The sequence below is a fragment of the Anolis carolinensis genome, chromosome 3 (assembly GCF_035594765.1).
Source record: "Anolis carolinensis isolate JA03-04 chromosome 3, rAnoCar3.1.pri, whole genome shotgun sequence".
In the NCBI taxonomy this organism is placed as follows: domain Eukaryota; kingdom Metazoa; phylum Chordata; class Lepidosauria; order Squamata; family Dactyloidae; genus Anolis; species Anolis carolinensis.
Window position 1 is genome coordinate 62,274,926 of NC_085843.1, and position 25,749 is coordinate 62,300,674.

The following is a 25,749-nucleotide window of genomic DNA, read 5'->3' on the forward strand; positions in this document are numbered from 1 at the left end:
CCCCCCCCCCGGGGCTGGAGCCACTGTAACACAGTGCCTCCCTGTCCTATCCCAGCTAGACGACCCAGAAGGATACCATAGTCAATGGTATAAAAAGCCTCTGAGAGATCCAGGAGAACCAACAGGGACACACTCCCCCTGTGTAGCTCTCTGCATAGGTCATTTACCAAGGCAACCAAAGCTGTCTCTGTTCCATAGCCAGGCCTGAAACCAGATTGAAATGCATTTAGATAATCAATTTCATCCAGAAATCCCTGGAGTTGGGAGGCCACCAGATGCTCCAAGACTTTCCTCAGAAAGGGGAGGTTGGACACTGCCCAAAAGTTGTTCATTATAGAGGGGTTCAGGGGTGGTGTTTTTTAAATATAGGTCTCACAACTGTCTCCTATGGGCAAGATTGAACTTTTCCTTTTTCCAAGGAGGCAATGACCACCACTTTCACCCACTCTGCCAGCCCCCCTCTGGCCTGTTTGATTAGCCAGGAAAGGCAAGGATCTGGAATACTTGTGGTAGCTCTCACCTCTCCAAGGATTCTGTCCACATCCTCAGGCTGCACAAATTGAAAACTATCCATCAACACTGCACAACCAAGAGCCAACGTTACATCAGCTGGAACTGTATCAATAACAGCATCCACGTCGGAACAAACCCAAAGTCTCCTGCCTTCTAATCTATCTGTACTGACCCTCTTCAGTGATGCCATCAGAGGCACCAGAGAATTCCCTTCTCTGATTGCCTTGTTTCTTTGGCCAGTGTCACTCCAGAAGATAAGTAACTTGTATGACTCATGACATGCCTGCTGGCTGCCAAGACAAGGAGAATGGGAAGCGACACTGAGTACCATCTTATGTCCTCAGGCAACCTCAGCCCAAGGAACATGGGATGGCCATATAGAGAGTTGTAGCCAGTTTTGTCTTAGGCACCTTACACACTGCCCCTATATCTCAGGATCTGATCCCAGATTATCTGCTTATCACAGATTATCTGGCAGTGGAGACACATATAATCCAGTTCAAAGCAGATAATCTGGCATCAGATCCTGGGATATAAGGCAATGTAAAGGAGGGCTTAGAAATGGCCCAACTGTTTAAATGAACCCAAAGTCACAGTTTGTTTTGGATTCTGCGGAGAATTCAGAGCAACTTTGATTAATATGGTTCAAGGCAGTGTTAAGTAGCTTTGGTTTGAATTAACTTATATCAGCTCCATGCATTCAGTCATCACAGAGTTGATGTCATGGAGATATACACTGCATCCATGTTATTTTCAGCGGTACTTTAATAGAGAGCTTTGCTTCTCTAATTTCAGAAATAAGTGTCTTTTAAGCTTTCTGTAACTGTTTCAATAGTTTAGTAGATTTCACGCCACAATGTATGTTCTTTCAGGCAGTATTCAATTTATCAGAAATGATAAGAAAACAGAGATGCTGGCATCTATAAAACTGAAAGATATTGGAGTTCTGTTCACTAAGAAGACGAACATGTATTTTCTTTGTACCCATTTTAAAGCTTGTGAGGCTATTTGACATGAGAGGAGTTATATCATTAAAGCAAAGAATTGGGAATACAATGAAGCCACTTTCCAAGCTATTTCCTCCCTCTATCTCTTTTGATCTCTCTACTGAAAGAATTTAACACCTCTGTGCTATAAGTGTGCACTGTGCATGCCTTCCTTCCAATAAACTTTAGCAAGTAACCTAAAGAGTTAAATCTCTTCCTTCTAGTCAGTAACTATGCATGTCTAAAAGCCATAGTTCTCAGAAACGTTATTGACTGAGGCTCTTGTTGTATCGCTTTCAGTTTTTTCCTATCTATGGCACTCTAAAAAGTGAACCTATCATAGGGTTTTCTTGCCAAGATTTGTTCAGAAGAGGTTTGCCATTGCCTTCCTCGAACAATAAACTCCCCCCCCCCCACACACACACACACACACAGAGCTGGGGGAGGGAAGTGGCTTTGCCCCCTCCCACCGGAAGAGAGAGTTGTGTGAGGGACGAGGCTTCTAGGAAGCTACCTGCCTCCATTGTCATTCACCTTTTGGTTGTTGACCTACCTGCCTACTGCTATAGCTTATGTGGTCACTTGTGGGGCCAGGTAGGAATTTTTCCCATCTTATGTTCTAGGAGGGTTTTTCTGCCTACCTTATACTGTGTATAGTGGCAGACTGGGAAGTGTGGTCATTTAAATAGGGTGTCAGCAGAATACATAGGGGAATTGCATACTTCTGGAATGCACCACAAGGCACCTCAGTTTTTGTGTAGGCCAGAGGCATAAATCCTCACCTAGGGTTCATAGAGCCCTGGCAAGGATAAATGATTATGGCCTAGGAATGGGAGACTATGACCTCAAGCATTCCTGGGGCAGAACTCTCCACCACATTCCCCTTTAGGTCATCCAGGTTTAGTTACGCTGGGGACCTGGTGTTTCACTCTAAATTCAATTAAAGGGATGGCACATGAACTTGGATGTGTCTATGGACAACACCGGCTCTTCAGCTTAGAAATGGAGATGAGCACCAACCCCCAGAGTCGGACACGACTGAACTTAACGTCAGGGTAAACCTTTACCTTTACTTTATTTATTATATAAGGTTGATGTGGCCCACGGTGAAAATGAGTTTGACACCCCTGACCTAAAGAGTTAAATCTCTATCCTGTCTGACAATAACCATATTGACTTCAAAGCCTTCATTCTCAGAGGCTTCACTGGCTGAGGCATGTTTGTATATGTGTCTTATAGCATGGAAATCCCAATATTGAGTGGGACCTTATTCCATAAGAGTCTGCTAAATGAAAGCCAAGATGCTTATATGTTTGGGAAACTGATTTATTGTTTTGCTTTATTCACTACAGTAACTGTGAGTTATATTGTTACTACTCAGGCCAAACAAATAGATGACAGGTATACAAAACTCTTAGATCTTCTGTTTTGTTTTGTTTGTTTGTTTTTTACAAACATTCACTTTTATTATATATATAGATAGATATAGATATAGATATAGATTTACAAGACAGATCAGATGATCACCAGACTCTGTCCATCTACATCGGAGCACGCTGCAGGAGTAAACATTCCATTCTTATCTCTAAACCATACGTCTGGCTAGAAAGCGGAAACTTCCCAAAGTTACACTCTAGTCATTTCATTTCCACTCTATGTATTTAACCTCTTTACTACTGGATTACACACACACAGCTTTAAACTCCCAGCACTATGTCTCCAATGGGAAAGAGACCCCGGTACGATTTTCCAATTTGCCCAGGCCTTAACGAGTGTCTGGTGTTTTGAAATGAAGCTTTTGGAAAACAGGGTGGCTGCCCCCAAAAATGAGGGGCCTGGGGGGCTGCAGAGGAGGACTCACCTGCTGCTTGACTTGGAAGCCCTCCGTGATGTCCAACTGCATGTGCTCCACGGTGGATTCATGGGGCATCTCTTCGGCCAGCTTCCGGCACTCTGCCAAGGTGTGTGTGATCTCGTTGGGCAGGTGCTGCTGCTCCTTCTCTTCTTTCTCTTTCTCCTCCTCCAAGGAGCCCCAGAAGGAGAGGTTCAAGCTGGACTTTGCCTTTGGAGACTTCGGGGCAGCTCCGCTCCATCCTGCCCACCGAGTCCGTTCTGGAGGGAGCCAAGGCCTGTCCATTGGTCTTGTCCAAGTAGCGCCTGCCGCCGGCCGGCCTGGGCCTCCCTTTCTGGGCCAGGAACTCCTCCAGCTGTCGCCTCCACTCCACTGCAGTGGCATTTTCCTCTGCAGAGTGGCTTTGTTTGGGCCTTTCCCTTCCTGTCTCTCTTTCTGTGTCTCTCCCTCCGAAGCGGAGGCTCCGAGACCAGGCAGACATGGCGGCAGCAGTTGCTCTTTCTGTTAGATCTTCTGTTCATATTTGAATTTGAGTTACGCAAAATATATGAATTCAGCCTTAGAGGTCAGAAGCTTAACTCTCAAGTTTATCTAATGGCAAGCATTACCAGTGAAATAGTTGTGGTATGCTCTGATAAAATACACTTGCTACAACAACTGAGCAATCTACACAAGTACAGACGTGAAACTACTTTACCTAGAAATTGATAAACTTTCACTACAGACTGCACATAATAAGAAGCAAATAAATCAAATAAAAGGAGTGGCAGGTTCTAATACATTATTCATTCATTTGTTCATGAATGCAGCACAAGAAATTTGAAGGGGGGGGGGCTCTCACTACACCCATTTCACTGTACCCTTTCACTTCACCAGTTTCAAAGTACTACTGCCTTCTATGTTCTTTTTTCTGAATAATAACTATTGATGTATAAATAAATACAATTTTACTCTGCATCATAACTGTTCATGTTCTCTTCATCAAAGAAAAGTTCACCCTGTGAAGGTTTTCCCAAATCACTTGAGGAGAGGCGAGCATGAAAAAATATTGATTAGATGTGGAAAAGTTCACTGTCTTACTCCTATTTTGTATTCTCAGGAGATATTCAGCTAAGTGAAATAGCTCGCTGTCCATCAATGGCTCTGGGACACATTTTAATTCCTGGTAGCCTCCTGTCAAGCCCAGCTGTGTGGCTCTGAAATCACTTGGCTGATAATTAGGTATTTATCAGATTGTTTCTGAAGAGGGATAAGGCAGTTATCTGACACAATTATCTTTGAAAATTGAATCCTCCAGGTTTTTTTGTTTTTTTGGTTTTACTGAGACTGTGGCAAAATGGCACATTTAAAGCTAAATTCCTTTTAGATACTTTAGAAATGTAGCCATCAAAAAATCTTTCCCCTATAATGAATTATTTGTTTAAGGTGATATTGTATGTAGAGGTCCAGGAGGAAGGAAATGGCTTTCTTATCCATAAAGATTTTTTTAAAGCAAAAATATCTGCTATCACACATACATTTTTCTGAAAGAGATATGTACTTATGTATGACTTTATGCAGCTATTTATTTATTATTTATTTTATTATTAACTTTAGTTATATCCTGCTTTTTTATTGGGACTCAAGGCTGCTAACATCCATACAATCTGATCACAGTTTAAAACAAAGCAAATACAATTTTTTTAAAAAAACAAATAAATAGTACAGTGTGGATATAAAGTTAAAATACATTTAGGATGTAATAAATACAATTAAATTTACTTCTAAAACTCACAGTCCCCACCCCTGAATCCCACCCACAACATCCCCAGCAATATGGATTGTGCAACCAGACACTAGAGTTTTCTGAGACTCATTTTTTTGTGTTAATAGTTTTTATTATGTTATAAGTAATATTTACAGTGCAGGTGGGGGAAAACATTGTGAAGAAAGAGAAGAAAGAGGAGGAAAGGAAACAGAGAAAGGTGGAAATGGAGGAAGAGAAAAGAAAAAAAAGGAAAAAATACGGAGAAAAAGAAAGAAAAAATGATAAATAGTAGTAATGATAAATATATTTTTTTTTAAAAAAAAAAAGCGGGGGGGGGAGTGGAAAAAAGAGGGAGTTATGAGGGTAGACTTCCCATTGTCCTCTTGAGGGAGAAAAAAAACACCTTCCAGAAAAAAAAGGAAAAAAAGAGAAAAAAATATTTTTCTTCTATTGTTCTTTCCAGTTAGTCTTCTGCGTTGCTTTTCAAACATCGGATAGGTTTACTGTTAATGTTGTTCCTCTATTTTGCATGAAATCTTGGAAACCAGTCCAATCTTTTTTCTGTTTATCATCTCTTAATTTTTGTGGCAGACAGTCCATCTGTATTAGATCTAACATTTTTAGAATCCAGTCGTCACGAGTTCGATTTTTTCCCCCAAAACTTTAGCCAAGACTAATCTTGCAGCTGTGCCCATAAGAAAAAACATTTTATCTTGATTTGTGTTTAGTTTTGCATTTGTTATGCCCAATAAATACATTTCTGGCACAAGAGGGAATTTGATTTTTAGTATTTTCTGTGTTAATAAATGAATAAATACTATTCCAGTATCTTTTTAATTTCTTTACAAGAAATTGATGGAAAAAAGTTCCTTTTTCTTTCTCATACTTCTGAGACTCACTTTAAAGAGCTATTTCTAGCTCTGATTATGCATATAGAAGCCAGGACTTGAAGGATCAGGCTACTTGATTCTAACACTGTGCTTCTCCCAATGGCAGAGGTTGAGGTTTTTGCCTTACACTTTTTGTGGGCACTACCAAGGCAGAGAAGCATGCAGTTGTTAATGGACTGATTTCTTGGCCTTAAGGATTCTAACCTTGAATAATGAAACAACCAAGTTGGTAGTGTAGAAATGAATCAAAAGTATAGGGCTTAATCTCGCTGTAGTCAGGCTTTGAATCAATGAAATAAAATAGTTATCAAATGCAGTTTTAAATTGGAAGCACTAATCTGGCATAATACTCTTGTACCTAGTTTTAACAATGGTCATTGCTCTGTCCATAGTAAATGTGATACATATGTCAACATTTACTCAAGTTATTTTTCTATTTCCTAGCTTCATATGTTAAGGAAATTAAGATACATAATCAAAATGTGTGTCTAAACATGAATTTAATCATAATATGTAAACTTTGACACTATTTTGCTGTTTCCCATGCAAAGATACATTTGCATTGAAAAGCAACATTTTAAACAATTGTTGAATACAGCACAACAGTTCATGTCTTTGAGGTTTCTTAAGCTCTCTTTAGATGTTACAACATTTTTAAAATTTCTTTAACAGGAGAACAGGGGGACCTCAAATGGAAGGGTCTTGTTTTGTTACATAACTTACATAGAAAGAGGAACTTCTCTACTTCTCTCTTCTCTAGGAATTTGCTGTATTATCTCGATATGCTTTCCTGAAAGTTACTGTAGAGGTGCCTTGGAGGTCCTAGCATACTGCTCGACAGGATGCCTGTCTAAAAATTTCTAGTCCTCAAAGTCAACACTCTGTGGTATATAATTCAATGGTTTTTAATCCTATCCAGGGTTTCAGGCAACCACTGTTTTGCCAGCATCACATTTTTTGAGGATATAGGGTTGATGCTGCAATCATCTACTCTATGATCAAAAAAATGTACTGATCAATTTTATGTAACATACATGAATAGTAGGGTCTGATGGACCTTAGATTTCCATGATTTTCCATCATTGCATTACTAATGATAGAAACTAATTTATCCTCTAAGAGATATTACTCTTTGATATCTTTGTCTTTATAGTACTGCTGGGAGAGATGTAGATCACTAAAATGAGCAGCTGTACCACACTACTTTTACCACAATCCTTAAAGCTCATCTAGGATAAAATAGATCTATTCTAAAAGGCAGTAAGAAGAAAGTGTTGTCATAATTCATATTCATAGTTATGAAGTAGTGTTTGCACAGTTTTCTGTATAATACAGAAGGAATTTCAATTTTTCTCTCAGCTACATTGTAAAGCTTTGAAAAAATTAATGGTATTAATATTATGGAACTATGTGGACCATATTGGTGGGCAAATATATTCTAAACAAAGCTGAACTATATTCAAGGCTTTGCTTTTACAGGACATTTGCTAATCTTACATTCACATAAATGTTAATGTCTTTAATGTTTAAACATTATTAAAGAATTAGAAGACATCACTTTAGTTAACTAATTTTTTACCTTAAATCCTGACTATAGAGATGCAGCATACTATCATGTTTTATTTTCTATTATTCTTATTCTGCACTGAAATCTCTTTTTTATCCATTCCCAGTTCTCTTGTTTGCTTAGACTCCCACCTGATTCTGTGGCCATATTTATGCTTTGTTACATTCACTGGACTGCTTATCTTATCTTCTTTCTTTCTTGTTGTGTTGTAAATGTTTCTCTGGTCTTGTCTCCATCTCCTTTCATTCATTATAATATCTGCAAATTCTTTTCTATTTTTTAAAAATACCAAACTTTGCTTCTATAGTCATCCCAACTCCATTTGCTTTTTAGCCTTAACATTGCAATGTCATCACTGTTGATATATGATCATTCCCTCCTTCATTTCTTTTATTTTGAAAATCTCTTTGAAAATTGATCCAAACAACTGCCTACGAAGGCTTCATTCCTGAACAGTTGAGTCTAGGAAATCTAAGTGTTGCTTTAAAAAGATTGCAATGTCCCTTTCTCTTCACTTCATTTCCATCTGTATTCGGGCAGGTGGTGTTTTATGATCAGCAGTATAAATAGTACAGTTGATATTTCCATACTTCTGGATTCAGCTTTTGTAGATTTGATTACACACAGATTTGACTAGTCACAATGGAAGACTGGGAGGCCTTTTATATTGGCTAGTATTGTGGGCCTTATATGGCATCCCAGACACTGAATCAGGTCCTCATGGCAGCCAGAAAGGGACTCCCTTAACCACCTCAGAGGCAGCAGAGATTCCCAACTGCTTGATTGTGCCAAACACCATATGGTGCCAAACACTGAGCAACCATCCTAGAAGTCATCCCAACCTCCTAATTGCAGTTTTCTCGAACCATGGCATGCCACCATACTGTTCTTGGGCACTTTGTCTGACATCAGCCAGAGTGCCACCTCACTAAGAAAGCTGGGGGGAAGCTCCTTGTTAATATAGCCTTGCCCTAGTTTAAGCTGGATCAGCCTTATGCAACTGATCCAAATGCATACCAACTTAAATGGTCAGTACAAATGAGCCCCTAGAGATTCCTAGGGAGATGTTCTCTCAGGTAGAAATGATAGCATTTATTTATTTACAATTTTTCCACCCTCACAAGGATCCAGAACCCTTTACCCTAGTTAATATGAAAAACTAACCATACATGCATGTGCAAATAGACTAAAGCCCTTTATTCGTACTCATTGGTGTTTTTATCCTAGAAGATAAGAAGCGTACTAGTTTAAGATTATGTTGTAGCTGAAACTGTAACATAAGATCCTTCAGTTTTACATATCAAACCACTGCCTTCCTAATGTTCCTGCCTTCTTTCCTTCATAATGTTAATAAAGTGCCCTGTTGCCAAATTCCTGATTCTATGCAGTGATTATCCAGCCACCAGTGGATAAAAGAGAGGAAGCAGGGAGTTTAAGTTATTGTTCCATTCTCTAAATTGTTTGTCTTACAGTTAGTTCAGAGATCGGCAGCCAGACTACTAACTGGGCTCCATACAGGTAGAGAACCACACCCATGTTATGGCAGCTCCACTGGTTGCCAGTCTGCTTCTGGGCTAAATACAAAGTGCTGGTTGTTACCTATAAACCCCTAAACTAGTGGTTCTCAACCTGTGGGTCCCCAGTGTACCAGCTGTTAAGATTTCTGGGAGTTGAAGGCCAAAACATGTGGGGACCCACAGGTTGAGAACCACTACTCTAAACGGATCGGGTCCAACCACATCTCCCTATATAGACCATCTCACCCACTGTGGCCAGCGAAGGAGGCCTTGCTCTCGGTCCTACCCCTGTCACAAGCGCTGTTTGTGGGAATGAGAGAGAGAGCCTTCTCCATGATCACTCCACACTTCTGGAACTCCCTTCCCAAAGAAATAAAAATGCTCCCTACCTTCCTCTCCTGAAAATGCACTTATGCACTTTAGCGTACAAAGAGGAGAAGGAATAACACATCCCAAATAAATCTTACTGGAATGTTGGCTAATTCATTTGTATCTTATGGATGCTACGATATATTTTAAAGCACAACTGATGATATTCACTTTCTATGCATCTTAGTCATTTAATTGTGTAGGGTACATGCTCTTAATTGCAATTTTATGTAATTAGTGTAATTATGTTTAATTTGAGTATTTGTGTACTTTTTATTTAATTTTATTCTTTATATTTGCCATACGTTCACTGATGTTATTTTGCATTTTTTGTATTACAGTAGAGTCTCACTTATCCAACATAAACGGGCCAGCAGAACGTTGGATAAGCGAATATGTTGGATAATAAGGAGAGATTAAGAAAAAGCCTATTAAACATCAAAATAGGTTATGATTTTACAAATTAAGCACCAAAACATCATGTTATACAACAAATTTGACAGAAAAAGTAATTCATTACACATTAATGCTATGTAGTAATTACTGTATTTACGAATTTAGCACCAAAATATCACGATGTATTGAAAACATTGACTACAAAAATGCATTGGATAATCCAGAATGTTGGATAAGTGAGTGTTGGATAAGCGAGACTCTACTGTATTTCGATGTGTTTGGATCTGTTTAATGGCATTTAATCTTTGCCTTTTGGTATGAAAACCACCCAGAGTCTCATCGGGGAGAGGGTGGTCTATAAATAAAGGTTTTTTTAAATTACAACTTAGTTGTGAAAGTGAAGGTGTAGTAAGGCTAAGGAATAGGAAATAAATGAAGAGGAGGATAGTCACAGGGATTGATGAATCACATCTATTATGACCAAATCAAATATTCAGTCAGTTCTGCAGGTTATGCTCAGTAATCAGCTGAACTGGCTGATGTAAAGTTGGGAAAATATAATACTTTGAGAATATTTATTGCTCATTTTCAGATAGAAAGAAAAAGACCAGAAGAAATTGTTACAGTTGAATTGATAAATAATTAACAGTTGTTTCCTATTTTTGGTTAATTGACCTCACAAGAATTTGATGTTTTCCTGCCAGGTGAAACAATCACAACAGTATATAAATTCCACCCAAGTCAACAGTCTGGAGAAATGTCACTTTGAAGCTTTATCCAGGCACCTTTCTGACCTGCAGTAGTAAATGGTGCATCACACATGGGAACAGAATGGAACTCTTTCTCTGCCCTGTAATGCTTGGCTATAAAAAATAAACATACAGCAATGATCATATTTACTTGGCTTGATAGCTTTCTACTCCTCTACAGTTTTTTGTAACTGAGATAACACTAAGTTAAGAGAAGCCGGAAAGGCTGGTATTGATTAAATGCTTTCCCTGTATTGAGTACCATACTATTTGTCCCCTTGGGTTTGTGCACTTTTAATTTGCCATTGATTTCTTAATTATTACAGCTGCAGCAGAAGAACAGGTGTTTCTTTATATGCCTCATAGGTTAGGTTTAGGGTTGAATTCAGGCTTGAATCTCTTTCATGTCTGCACTTCAGATTAGTGGGATAAAATGTAGTTTAAGAGAAGCGAGTTAAGAATAGTTCTCACTCTGATAGCTCTTTCTTTTCCTGCCTCACAGTTGTTATCAGATGCATTGCCAATGGGTGAAAATCCTCCTTGTGCAAATATTACTGCATAATGAAGAGTAGGGGAGTCAGAAAAAGTATGTAGCTATTGTTGCTAAGTAACTGGGCCTGCAGTATTGATTGCTACCTTGATTGCATTGAACAAAAGGGAAGCAAGCAGCCAACACAAGTGTTCAACTTTCTGTCATGAGTGCATTTTGAATTTAGTAAAGCAGACCAAGAGATTCCAGTTAAGAGGCCATCAGGATAGACAAATACATAGCATATTATTTGCACATTATATGCAGTATTACATTAAGTAGGAAGAAAAACATTACTTTCAATTGTATCTGTTACTGTTGTCTTACAGCAAAGATTATTTTAGTAATTAGAATAGAATCATAGAGCTGGCAGAGACTACTATGACTAACCATTCCAACCCCCTGACACGCAGGAATACACAACCAAAGGACTCTCAACAACAGCCATCCAACCTCTGTGCAAAAATCTCCAAAGACAGAAACTCCACCACACTCCAATCCAGTGTATCCCACTGTCAAACAGCTCTTGCTGTCAAGATGTTCTTCCTAATGTTTAGATGGAATCTGTTTTTCTGGAGTTTGGATCCATTCTTCCATGACTTAGGGTGTATCTGCACTGTATCTGCTTGCATCACCAAGACCTGGTTGGATGATCTGGGTGGGGTTAGTCTTACCCAGCTTTGTCCTCCGTTGTTTTGTTGCAGGCCAGGCCGGGAGGGCAGGGAGGTGGGGTTGCGGTGGTCTTTAGGCAGTCCATCGCCCTGGTCAGATGCGCCGCTCTGCAATCTGTCGGGTTTGAGTGTCTCCACTTGAAGGTGGGTACCCGGGACAGTTTGGGGATTCTGCTGGTGTACCGTCCATCCCGTGACACAGCAGTCTTCCTGCCTAAGCTAGCAGAGGTGGTCTCTAGCGTGGTGTTGGGTTCCCAGCACCTGTTGGTGCTGGCTGACTTCAACATTCACGTTGAGACCACTTTGACAGGTGCAGCACAGGAATTCATGGCCGCCATGACGACCATGGGTCTGTCCCAAATAATATCGGGTCCCACTCATCAAGCTGGACATACACTTGACCTGGTTTTTGTTGCGGGCAACAGTTTGGTCAGAGTGAATGAATGAATGGTTTATTGTACTAGCCATAGGCCATGACATCAGTAATATACAACCTTTATAAGCACTTTCCAATATAAACATTAAAACTTATTAAAAAACTAAAACTAGCTCTTTAAAATTATGAGAGCAAATTATTCTTCCATTGTCATGGTCCGACCATTATCTGATCAGTTTAAGACTAACCGTGTCCTCAAACCTCCACAGGGGTGGTGGGCCTATTAAGATGGTCCGCCCCAGGAGACTTATGGATCCTGAGGGATTCCTGAGGTCTCTTGGGGATCTGTCTGCCATGGAAGCTGATGGTCCTGTCTATGCCTTGGTCACTCATTATAATAGCGAGATGTCCAGGGCAATAGACACGATCACTCCTGAACGTCCCCTCTCGCTGCGTGGAGTTGCCCCAGCCCCCTGGTTTACTGGGGAGCTGGCGGAGGTGAAACGTGCGAGAAGGAGACTAGAGTGCTGCTGGCAGAGAACTCGTGACGTATCTGACCGAGCACGGTCTAGAGCCGCTATTAGGGCCTATTCCGCGGCGTTGCAGACAGCCAGGAAGGTCTTCTTGACTGCCCGCATCGCGTCCGCAACAAATAGATCTTCAGAGTTGTTTTGGGTTGTTGGGGAGCTCCTCCACCCCCCTCAGGTTGGGGGGGGCACCTGACATCTCGTCAACTCGGTGTAGTGAGTTCGCTCACCATTTTGCAGACAAAGTCGCTCAGATACGTTCCGACTTGGATGCTGGCCTTGTTGCAATGCCAGGTGAGGTAACCAAGGCATCTGTCTGTTCGAGCTTGTGGGATTCGTTTCAGCTTGTGCAGCCTGATGATGTGGACAAGATTCTTGGAGCGGTGAGGGCGACCACCTGTGCCCTTGACCCTTGCCCATCTTGGCTCTTGAAACAAGCCAGTGGAGGGTTAGCTGATTGGTTTGTGAGAATAATCAATACCTCTTTGGAGCAGGGTAAATTTCCATCTTGCCTAAAACAAGCTGTAGTGAGGCTGGTCTTGAAGAAGGCCTCCTTGGATTCAACCAACCTTAGTAACTACAGACCAATCTCTAACCTTCCATTTTTTGGGCAAGGTCTTGGAGCGGGTGGTTGCTTCCCAGCTTCAGGGATACTTGGAAGATACAGATTTTCTGGACTAATCTCAGTCTGGCTTCAGACCTGGCCACAGTACCGAGACGGCTTTGGTCGCCTTGGTGGATGACCTCCGCAGAGAGCTGGACAGGGGGAGTGTGACCCACTCCAATACAAAAGAATGCTGAAACTAAGACAAGTCAAACACGCATTCTGGACTTTAAGAGAGCTGACTTCCAAAAAATGAAGGAATTACTGAGCGGCATTCCATGGACACAGATATTAAAAAACAAGGGAGTTAAGGATGGATGGGAGTTTTTCAAAAGTGAAATACTCAAGGCGCAAATGCAAACAGTGCCAACAAAGAAGAAAAATAAGACAAGTGCAAAGAAGCCAGAATGGATGTCCAAAGAACTTCTAACCGAGCTAAAGCTCAAAAGTGACATGCACAAGAAGTGGAAAAGGGGAGAAATCACCAAAGAAGAATTCAAATGTATAGCCAACACCTGTAGGGAAAAGGTTCGCAAGGCTAAAGCGCAAAATGAGCTCAGGCTTGCCAGGGACATAAAAAACAACAAAAAAGGCTTTTTTGCTTACGTTGGTAGAAAAAGGAAGAAAAAGGAGGCGATAGGGCCATTGCAAGGAGAAGATGGGGTGATGGCGACAGGGGACAGGGAAAAGGCAGAACTACTTAATGCCTTCTTTGCCTCAGTCTTCTCACAAAAAGAAAGCCATCTTCAACCTCAGAAACATGGAATGGACGAAGGATTGGGGGAAATCCAACCCCAAATAGGGAAACAAGTTGTCCAGGAACACCTGGCCACTCTAAACGAATTCAAGTCCCCAGGGCCAGATCAGCTACATCCAAGAGTACTGAAGGAACTAGCGGAAGTTATTTCAGAACCACTGGCAATTATCTTCGAGAGTTCTTGGAGAACGGGAGAAGTCCCAGCAGATTGGAGGAGGGCGAATGTGGTCCCTATCTTCAAGAAGGGAAAAAAGAACGACCCAAGCAATTACCGTCCGGTCAGTCTCACATCAATACCAGGCAAAATTCTGGAAAAGATCATTAAGGAAGTGGTCTGCGAACACTTAGAAACAAATGCGGTCATTGCTAATAGTCAACACGGATTTACCAAAAACAAGTCATGCCAGACTAATCTGATCTCTTTTTTCGATAGAGTTACGAGTTGGGTCGATACAGGGAATGCTGTGGACGTAGCATACCTGGATTTCAGTAAGGCCTTCGACAAAGTCCCCCACGACCTTCTGGCAAACAAACTAGTAAAATGTGGGCTCGACAAAACTTCGGTTAGGTGGATCTGTAATTGGCTAAGCGAACGAACCCAAAGGGTGCTCACCAATGCGTCGTCTTCATCATGGAAAGAAGTGACAAGTGGAGTGCCGCAGGGCTCCGTCCTGGGCCCGGTTCTGTTCAACATCTTTATTAACGACTTAGACGAAGGGTTAGAAGGCACGATCATCAAGTTTGCAGACGACACAAAACTGGGAGGGATAGCTAACACTCCAGAAGACAGGAACAGAATTCAAAACGATCTTGACAGACTAGAGAGATGGGCCAAAACTAACAAAATGAAGTTCAACAGGGACAAATGCAAGATACTTCACTTCGGCAGAAAAAATGGAAATCAAAGATACAGAATGGGGGACGCCTGGCTTGACAGCAGTGTGTGCGAAAAAGACCTTGGAGTCCTCGTGGACAACAAGTTAAACATGAGCCAACAATGTGATACAGCTGCTAAAAAAGCCAATGGGATTCTGGCCTGCATCAATAGGGGAATAGCGTCTAGGTCCAGGGAAGTTATGCTCCCCCTCTATTCTGCCTTGGTCAGACCACACCTGGAATACTGTGTCCAATTTTGGGCACCACAGTTGAAGGGAGATGTTGACAAGCTGGAAAGCGTCCAGAGGAGGGCGACTAAAATGATTAAGGGTCTGGAGAACAAGCCCTATGAGGAGCGGCTTAAAGAGCTGGGCATGTTTAGCCTGCAGAAGAGAAGGCTGAGAGGAGACATGATAGCCATGTACAAATACGTGTAGGGAAGTCATAGGGAGGAGGGAGCAAGATTGTTTTCTGCTGCCCTGCAGACTAGGACACGGAACAATGGCTTCAAACTACAGGAAAGGAGATTCCACCTGAACATCAGGAAGAACTTCCTCACTGTGAGGGCTGTTCGACAGTGGAACTCTCTCCCCGGGGCCGTGGTGGAGGCTCCTTCTTTGGAGGCTTTTAAGCAGAGGCTGGATGGCCATCTGTCGGGGGTGCTTTGAATGCGATTTCCTGCTTCTTAGCAGGGGGTTGGACTGGATGGCCCATGTGGTCTCTTCCAACTCTACTATTCTATGATTCTATGATTCTATGATTCTATGATTCTATGACCCTGTTGGTTCTCTTGGACATCTCAGCGGCTTTCGATACCATTGACCATGGTATCCTTCTGGGAAGGCTCTCTGGGATGGGCCTTGGGGGTACTGCTTTCCAGTGGCTCCAGTCCTTCCTGGAGGGTCGTTCTCAGATGGTGAAGCTGGAGGACTCCTGCTCGGACCCCTGGCCTTTGACCTGTGGGGTCCCGCAAGGTTCTATTTTGTCCCCCATGCTTTTTAATATCTACATGAAATCGCTGGGTGAGGTCATCCAGAGTTTTGGAGTGCAATGCCATCTCTACGCGGATGACACCCAACTCTACTGCTCTATTCCACCCAAATCCAAGGAAGTCCCTCAGATACTGGTCCAGTGTCTGGCCGCTGTGTTGGCCTGGATGAGGGTGAACAAGCTGAGACTTAATCCTGACAAGACAGAGGTCCCCCAGGTCAGTCGCACGTCTGATTGGGGTATTGGGTAGCAACCTGTGCTTGACGGGGTCGCATTCCCCCTGAACACACAGGTCCGCAGCTTGGGGGTCCTCCTGGACTCGGGGCTGACACTTGAGGCCCAGGTGTTGGCCGTGGCCGGGAGGGCCTTTGCACAACTAAAACTTGTGCGCCAGCTGCGACCATACCTTGAGAAGTCAGATCTGACCATGGTGGTCCATACCTTAGTTACCTCTAGACTGGATTATTGCAATGCGCTCTACGTGGGGCTGCCTTTGAAGACGGCCAGGAAATTACAATTAGTACAACGCTCGGCAGCCAGGTTTCTAACTGGGGCAGATTACAGGGTGCGTTCAACGCCACTGTTTAAGGAGCTCCACTGGCTGCCGTTTATTTTCCGAGCCCAATTCAAGGTGCAAGTGTTGACCTACAAAGCCCTAAACGGTTTGGGACCCACGTACCTTAGAGACCGCATTTCCCCCTATGAACCCGCACGATCTCTTCGCTCTTCCGGGGAGGCCCTCCTCTCGCTTCCACCACCCTTGCAGTCGCAGGTTGGTGGGGACGAGAGAGAGGGCCTTCTCCGTCGTGGCCCCCCGGCTCTGGAACTTGCTCCCCAGGGAGATTAGGCAGGCCCCCACCCTCCTTTCTTTTCAGAAGAACCTGAAAACCTGGCTCTTCCAGAAGGCCTTTGATGATTGATCCTTGTAGGATCGACTTACTTACCTACTAAGCAATAGACCCTCAGGTATGCTTTCTCAGGATACACTTAGCACTTTAATTACTACACCTGCTGTGTAATTACCCCTCCCTGATGACTTGACATTTTTTCTGCACCTTGGCCCAGATCTTTTGATCCAACTCATGATTTTAACATCATTTTGTATATTGACCTTTTATAATTGTTTTATCCATGTTGATGTTTTATTGTTGGCTGATTTGTTGATTGTTCTTGCTTTGATTTTGTGCTGTTGCATCTGGGCATGGCCCCATGTAAGCTGCCCCGAGTCCCTTCGGGGAGATGGGGCGGGGTATAAGAATAAAGTTATTATTATATTATCACTGTAGAATTAATGTGGCTTGACACACTTTAGTTGCCATGGCTCAATGATATGGAATTATGGGAGTTGCAGTTTTATAAGATCTTTACCATGCTCCACTAATTCCTCACCAAAGTACAGATTCCAAGATTACATAGTGTTGAGCTATGGCAGTTAAAGTGATACTGAACTACATTAATTCTACAATGTAGATGCAGCCCTAGCCTCTGGAGTATCAGAAAACAAGCTGTATTCGCCTTCAATTTGACATTCTTTAAAATAGTGTGTTTAAACATTCTTACCATGTTACTTTTTAGCTTATACTTCTTCAGGCTATACATATTCAGCTCCATAGGCCATTCTTCATAGGGCATGACTTTCAGACCTTTTACTCTTTGTCAGCCTTCTCCAACTATTCATATCCTTCTTAAATTGTAGTGCCTTGAACAGGATACAGTATTCCAGTTGCAGAATAGAGTTGTACTGTTACTCTCTTGATCTAGACCATAGGGTTGAGCAAAAAAATAATAAAAGTCATTAATTGTAATAAATTCATTAATCGTATGAATATTAAACTGGGTTCCGAGGTGATTTGGCGCTTTGGAATTAACCTTCCAATTCGAAGCCTTGGTGCGCATGTCTCGAAATACCTTCGGATAACATTCAGATATATGAGAAAGTGTTTTAATTCAACCAACCGTTGCTATTCAGGAGAGAAACCCCCTTTCTGTCCTGGAGTGGTTGGTTTCTATGGGGCTCTTAAACCAGCTTGCAGAAGCAGAGCAAGCAGCTTGCAAAGGGTTGCAAGCGGAGGGAAGCCTTGCTCGTTTGCAAAGGGCATTGCTGGCTGGCTGGCTGCTGTTGCTATTAGGAGAGAAATCCCCTTCCTGTCCTGGAGTGGTTGGTTGCTATGGGGCTCTTAAACTGGCTTGCAGAAGTGAAGGGAACCTGGATTTGTAACCTCTGCAGGATCTCCCTTGCAATGTGCTGGCAAAATCCCAAACTAGAACTCTCCACCCAGGTTGGTGTGTGACTTCAGGGGGAGAAGAAAATTAGAAATGGGCAGGGAAAGCAAACTATCACCCTGCTAAGGATTTTCCACAACTCCCCTCTATTATTTTAAATTACCCTGATATTATTATTATTATTATTATTATTATTATTATTATTATTATTATTATTGGCACCTCACTTTTCTCTCTAGATTTGAGACGGAAAGGGACTCACATTAAAATATATATAATAGTATCATTCTGGGAAGGGAAAAGGTTGCATTCCTTTTAAAATTCACTCTATATTTGTGTGTTTGTGACATGTGTAAGCCTAATCCACTCCTGGTTAGAAGCTGGCTAAGCTCCATCGGAAGAAACCCACTCCTAGATTATCTTTTTATCCCAGATGATCTGGCAGTGTGGACTCATATAATCCAGTTCAAAGCAGATAATCTGGGATCAGATCCTGGGAGTGTGGAAGAGTAATCAGGCTGGAGATACACTGCCCTAGATCCCAGGATCTGATCCCACATTATCTGATTTAAACTGGATTATTATATGAGTCCCCACTGCCATATAATCTGGGATAAGAAGAAAAGTGATGGAGCTGTACCAAGCTTGGCACATAGACCCAATATGGCCAGATGTGAATCCTGGGGGAGTTTTGGGAAGGTTGATTCAAGACTTTTGGGAATTGTAGTTCACCCACATCCTTATACATTTTTTCATGGGAGCATTAATAAAAAACAAAAGACAGTTTTTTTTCCTAAGATATAGTGTAACATCGGAAGCAGGCTAAGCCTCATAGGAAGAAAGCCACTTGTGAGTAGAAGAGGGCTAAGCCTCATAGGAAGAAACAGCAGGCCCCTTTTTGGGACAGCATGGTGTAGTGTAGAGGTTTGAGAGTTGGACTATGATTGTGGCTTCATTCCCCACTCAGTCATGGAAACCTATTCGGTGATCTTGGGCAAGTCACACACTCTCAGCCCCAGAAAACCCAATGAAACAGTTTCAAACCAGGAACAGATTTCCTTATTCAGAGGCTGATGGCCATCTGTCAGGAGTTATTTGATGGTGTTCTATGATTTCTGTTCCTGGGTGATAAATGTCATTTCCTAATTGGTTCTCTCATAGAAACATGGCAAAACTTTACACTGCCAAAACTTTGTCTTTGCACCAGGGACATGGTGCTATGATAGCACATTATGGTTTCCTGGGATACTGTCCACCAAATTAACAAAGTTTCAGCCACAAAAACAAAGTTTCTGAAGTAGAACAATGACTTTCAAAGTAAAGACAACCCAATGAAACAGGAAATAACACTTTCTAACCAGGAACAGATTTTTGTTTTTATTAAAAATGTTTTTTATAAAGACTTTGAAAATTCCCCCAAAATCTGAGGATAAGTCAAACGTTCTTAGATTTGGTGAACTAACAGTTGTTTTTGTGTTCTACCACTGTAGCAAATTTCATTAGGCTAGCTCAAAAAATGAGGGGGAGAGAGGGCTCTCAATTTTCCCCATTGACGACAATGTTTTCTTACATGTGCATGTGCATCTGCCATTAACAAAGTACATATGAAGCTTTGGAAGTTTCGGAAGGTTTTGAATTTTTTGCTTCAAAATTCGGATATGGCTTTAGAAACGAAGGACCAGCGCCCCCTAGTTTTGAAGCGAGTATTGAACCATTTTTTTCATGGATCACACATGCCTACTAGACCAGTGTTTCGCAAACTCTGCTTCTCCAGATGTTTTGGACTTCAGCTCCCACAATTCCTAACAGCTGGTAAACTGGCTGGAATTTCGGGGAGATTATATTCAAAACACCTGGAGAAGTTTTTGAAAAACACTGATCTAGGCACTACACTTCTATTGATGAATCTTAGAATTGAATTGGCTTTTATTTTAGCTGCCACATCCTGAGTCACTGTTGACTCATATTCAGTTTGTGGGTTATTAATTTCACATGTACCATTTTCAAGCTAGGTATCACCCACCCTATGTATGTGCTTTTCAATTTTTTTCACCCTAAGTGTAGCACCTTACATTTCTTCCTGTTGAAATTCGTTTTGTTAGTTTTAGCCCAGCTTTCTAGTCTGTTAAGGTAATTTTGAGTTCTGGATCTGTTTTCTGAGGTATTAGCTACCCCTCCTAAGATGCTGTCAAATTTGATATTCATGTTCTCTATTCAATCATCCAAGACATTGATAAAAACGTTCTTGCAAATGACTGGCTCCAAGGAAGTTGCTGGAACTGGCTATGAGGTTCTGCTTCTGGGGACAGTTCTTAAAGGAAAAGGGCTAACTACGTTACCCACCAATAAACTATACAATAAGAAGACTCAACCCTTCTAATTCAGGGACACTTAATTTAGAGGAAATAAAAGAGGTCTCTGTAGGTGCATGACACTATACCATGTTTTGTGTAGACACCACCAAGAAAAATGGGTTCTAAAAAGAAAAATAGCCTGTATTTTTATATTCAGGAACAGGAAACTAAAAGAATCAAGCCAACATATGGTAACACATATCTTGATAACCTTTGGATGTATTGCAGAACAGTTTTGAAGACTCTTTGACAAACTCAGCAAGTTGAGAACATAGCAGTCAGCCAACAAGGGCTAGTTAGTTAAAGTGAAAAGATCATGTCAGTACTCAAAGAACTGTACAGGTTTCCACTGTCTCCAGACACAATCAGCATTTCTGGATTTGACCTTTAAAAGTGTATATAGGCTAGCTTAAAGGACCTGAAGGATTTTCTTCTTCCTAATGGGGCTCCACATTAACTAAAGATATCAGAGAACTCAGGTACAGTAGAGTCTCACTTATCCAAGCCTCGCAAAAATGGTTTGGATAATCCAGAAACTTGGATACAAGTTTCTGGATTATCCAAACCATTTTTGTAGTCAATGTTTTCAATATATTGTGATATTTTGGTGCTAAATTCGTAAATACAGTAATTACAACATAACATTACTGCGTATTGAACTGCTTTTTCTGTCAAATTTGTTGTAAAACATGATGTTTTGGTGCTTAATTTGTAAAATCATAACCTAATTTGATGTTTAATAGGCTTTTCCTTCATCCCTCATTATCCAAGATATTTGCTTATCCAAGCTTCTGCTGGCCCGTTTAGCTTGGATAAGTGAGACTCTACTGTATCTAGAATTACTGACTTCTGATTGTTGATTTTAAATACACATGTGCCTGGTTAGAGACATAACTCAGTAGATTCAGAAAGGTCAGGAAGTTGGACTAGCAGCACAGGTTTTTTTTTGTCCTTTCCGAAGGTTAGTTTGAAATAAATGTCTGATTGGGTAAAGGAGACCTGAAAAGAAATAGAGGCAGCAGGGGTTCATACTCCCTTTCTAGCCTTTATCTAACTTGGCTCTCTGTACAAAAGAGCAACATGACTACTGGAACATCAAGAATAGCACAAATAAATCTGATGAAGCCCACTACATGAAAAGGATATTGCTGACATTTTATTTAAAGAAGGCCAACCCTTTAGCTTTTTACAGGGAAAAAAAAACACGGTTGGCTGGTAACCCAAAAGGAAAGCTTGCTATGTTTGCCCTTACTGCCTAAAACCAGACAGTAGCTGTCAGGAACAGCATTTTGTTACGGATAGCTATTTCCTTACAGTGGATCTTTTTGTTGAACAATATTTTTGAGACAATTATGATTAACTCTTTTGTGACAGGTATATATGTTTTTTTTCAAAATTACATAGCCCTTCCCATATCATAAATGCTTGCTTCCACACGTCGTTTATGGGGGAAATAACTGGAAAAGAAAGGGAAATTATTTTCCTCCTTTAACCTATCCTCCCTGCCATAAATGCACTATCCTTCTTTCTCTGGCATTCCTAGTGGCCTCTGCCCATATAATAGAACAATACCAGAACCCCCCAGAGACAGAGATTGCAGCCTTTAGCCCTTTGCAGCTATTTTTAGTTAGTTAGGGTGCTAGGAGTCTATTGGCTGCAACGTATTCTAGTCTCTTGTTTAAGAAACTCCAGTGTAAGGTTTGAGAAACTAAAGTTTAAAGTTTAGGAAACTCAGAAGCAATCAAAATAACATTAGTTAAGTTCTGGGATCCCATCTATTCCTTTAAAGTTTTTGTTTCAGTCAGGTCCTGGGAGGAGTTAGGGTACTGATCTTTCTTATGATTGATTTTTTTTAATTGTTACACCTTTTAAATGTAAGTTTCTAACTCTTTCCCCACTGAGAATTGGGCACCAGACCTTTAGCTCAGGGGGCAGAACAATACTTATTGGGATAAAATTTAATAAATACATAGAAATAGGGATATAGAAAATTAAAAAGTCATGGGGAGAGGGGAACAATTTCAGATCTCAAAACTCTGCCTGAATGAAGAAGTATTTACTTGCCAATGGAAAGACTGCAATGAGGTGGCTGTTATAGCCTTTTTAGGATGGAAGTTCAGGAACCAGCAATGCCCTATCTTCCATCCCTATCAATTGTGTAAACTATTACTAAATTTTCTTTTCCCATGATATTGTTGCAGATAACATTTCTAAAAGTGCTGTTGGACTGGTGTGATGCAAGAACAGAAGCAACATGAAATGGAAACATTATTCTTTTATTGTCGTGGTAGCTGTACTCAGCCTGTCCCCAATTCATCAGTTACTTGGTCAGCTTATTCCAGGTAGGATTTAATATATCCAGAATGTTGCTATATTTTTGTATATTGTATAATATACATGTTGCTGGTGCAAATGTCTCTAACTTTCTATGAGAAAGATACTCAGATAAAGATGATTTATTGAGTTTTCTCTATTTTACATTGACAGAGTTGTGTCGCTACCCATGAATATATGGATGTGGGCTCTAAATATTACTAGTTCTAAAAAAGAAAAGTGCAAACATAATAAATAATTTATAAACAACAAGATGCATTAATAATATGTGACACATAACCTTTTGGTCTCAGTGTGTTATTTATGCAATCATTTTACAGTCAGCATTAATTATGAATTCTAGAGAATTCTAGAAAATGTCTACTTATATAATAATAATAATAATAATAATAATAATAATAATAATAATAATAATAATAAAAATGCTTTATTTATATCTCGCCCCCTCTCCCCACAGTGTTTCACATTTAGGCTATGATAACAGCCAGAAACAGTGCATAGGCTATAATTCAGGCTATGACAATAATAAGAAACAGTGCAAATTTACTTCCAAAAAACAGGAAACAAGATATATGTTCAAATTTTCCTTCAGCCAAGTTTACTTGGAAATATCTATTTATTTAAACTAGATCTCATGTACACCTTCTATATGTATGATAATATAAAGCACAAAGGTTCCAAACTGGATTAGATAGATTCTGAAGAATTGTAAGAGTTCAAGATTCAAGCAGTAGTGAATGATTTTCTATTCATACCCTTTTCACAGTCACTCATGAATAACCAAGTCAGTAATAAATGAGGTCAGGTAAGTGAAATAGAACTAAGTGTCTGCTGAAGAGAAATTTATATTTATGATCAGTTTTTTCTACAGGTTGCACAATGAAACATGTGTATGATAGTACACAGAAATAATGGCATAAACAGCAGTCTTGTGGCATCTGAGGCACATTTATTGTGACATAAATATTCATAGGCTAGAAGCCCCTTTGTCAGATGTATGAGAGTGCAGTTGTCAATTGCAAGTGCAGATGGAGCCACATGGAAGGAAACAAAAAGGAGAAAGGGTGGGGGAGAAAATAGGCATGTAGCTTCACATTTAAGACTATCTGATGATTATTATTTTAGCATGAGCTTTCAGGGATATAAACCCATTACTTCAAATGCAGTGTAGAATGATATTAAGGCCTCAGGTACAAAACATATTTATATAGTTATGGGTATCAGATGAGATGTAATAGGATTCAAAATGTGGATTCTCTTACATTCTTTCTGCTTCTTATTACATTCTCTCCCATTCCCACTACTGTAGAAATTTATTTATTTATTATTTACCATATTTATATCCCACCTTTCTCTACCCCGAGGGGGGCTCAAGGCGGCTTAAAATGTCACTTATGCAGTGCCTTGGGCATAAAACACAGACATGAAATAGATTTATAATCATTAAAACAGACATAAAACATAATTAAAATACATTCCAATATGCTTTATACCCAAGACCTTAATAATCCACTGCATTGAAGCTGAAAAAGTGGGTTTATATCCATGCTAAAATAAAACCAAAACATGTAATCCTGAAGGTGTTGCAAAATGTCCTCTTTTCCTCCTCCCATCCTCTATTTTTTGGTCTAATAAAATGGTATGATTTCTTCTTCGAGGACTACTGCAATGGTAGAAGTAATGAGTTTATGGAATCTCTCAGTAAACAAAATATATGCAATATTCGAAAAACAGAGTGAGCCATTTCACAACAGTAGTCACTTGCTAGCTGTAATATGCTAATTATACATCAAAGGGGGGAAGGATGCATCTATTGAGTTCAAATCTAACAGAGTTTAATTTGTGGATAAAGTTATTACTCAGTAGTGACATATTAGAATTTTCCTTTCAGTTTTTTTCTATCTCTCTTGATAATGTCGTCTAGCAACAGAATGCTCTTAGAGGCAAAATTTCTTCTATCATATTCCAAAAATTGATATTTTTATAGCAACTTTATGTTTATTTCTTTTTTTTACACACAAACTATTTTATGCAAAAAGGACATTGTGAGCACAACCCATGTAATGATGCACTAATTACAGTGGAGTATAGCTTTTGTGATATGTGTAACTTTCAGTAGTGTGTGCATAGGAGGTTGTTGAGATGGAGTTGATGTCTGCATCTATTGTAGGACTGGTTACTGTTTCTATGTTTCAAGGGAACTGCATAATTAAAAACTTGATCCTCTATGAAAGCAGATGTCGTTGATTATCCACAGACAACGTGGAGCCTGCCATAACCATTTTCAGTGCTAGTCCTATTGTCTTTTGCTGAATCCACTATCAAGAGAACTGCCATCAGAACCATGACATTAAAATTAAAAGTATGCTTAATCTAAGGGGAAACAGCCAGGTAGACTTTCCCAATATGTATATTAGACTTGGAAACAGTGTGCCTAATTGACACTCAGATCTATTGATTAAGGAACCTTTGAGGAAAAGCACCGTACCTATAACATTGTAATAACATTCATTACAATTTTCCCTAAACTAATTTCAAGACTATTTTAGCTGTAAACATTATAACTTCCATAATTGTTCAAATAAGAATAATTTCAGCGCTCTTGCCATATATCCAGAATTCTGCTCAGAGACTGTTTGCTTTGTATAGCTCTCACCATTAAATTAGCTCCAGCATAAAATCACAGGTGGCATCTTGATGCTGTCCCTTGTTATGTAATTATCATGAGAAATGTCAGGCTTCGACCAAGAAATTACTTTTCCTGCCCAGCCATCACACCCTGTTTCTGTCCAGCTGGTGATGGGGGAAAGGGATCTATAATACCATTAGTATTGTAGAATACCAAATAAGATACAGACATTTCATTTGTTTTGCTTTCCTTTGATAGAATAAGTATGAAAATATTTATTTTTATTTATTCTG

General features: G+C 40.4%; 1 protein-coding gene across 2 annotated transcripts in view; it reads left to right on the top strand.

Annotated features, from left to right (window-relative positions):
* Positions 1–25,749, top strand: part of robo1 (roundabout guidance receptor 1) — a 922,568-nt gene that overhangs the window by 84,625 nt on the left and 812,194 nt on the right. For both annotated transcript variants that reach the window (XM_062974986.1, XM_062974987.1), the window contains exon 2: positions 22,695–22,835. In XM_062974986.1, the coding sequence (XP_062831056.1) occupies positions 22,748–22,835 (88 nt within the window). In that variant the 5' untranslated portion in view covers positions 22,695–22,747. The remainder of the gene's footprint in view (positions 1–22,694; positions 22,836–25,749) is intronic.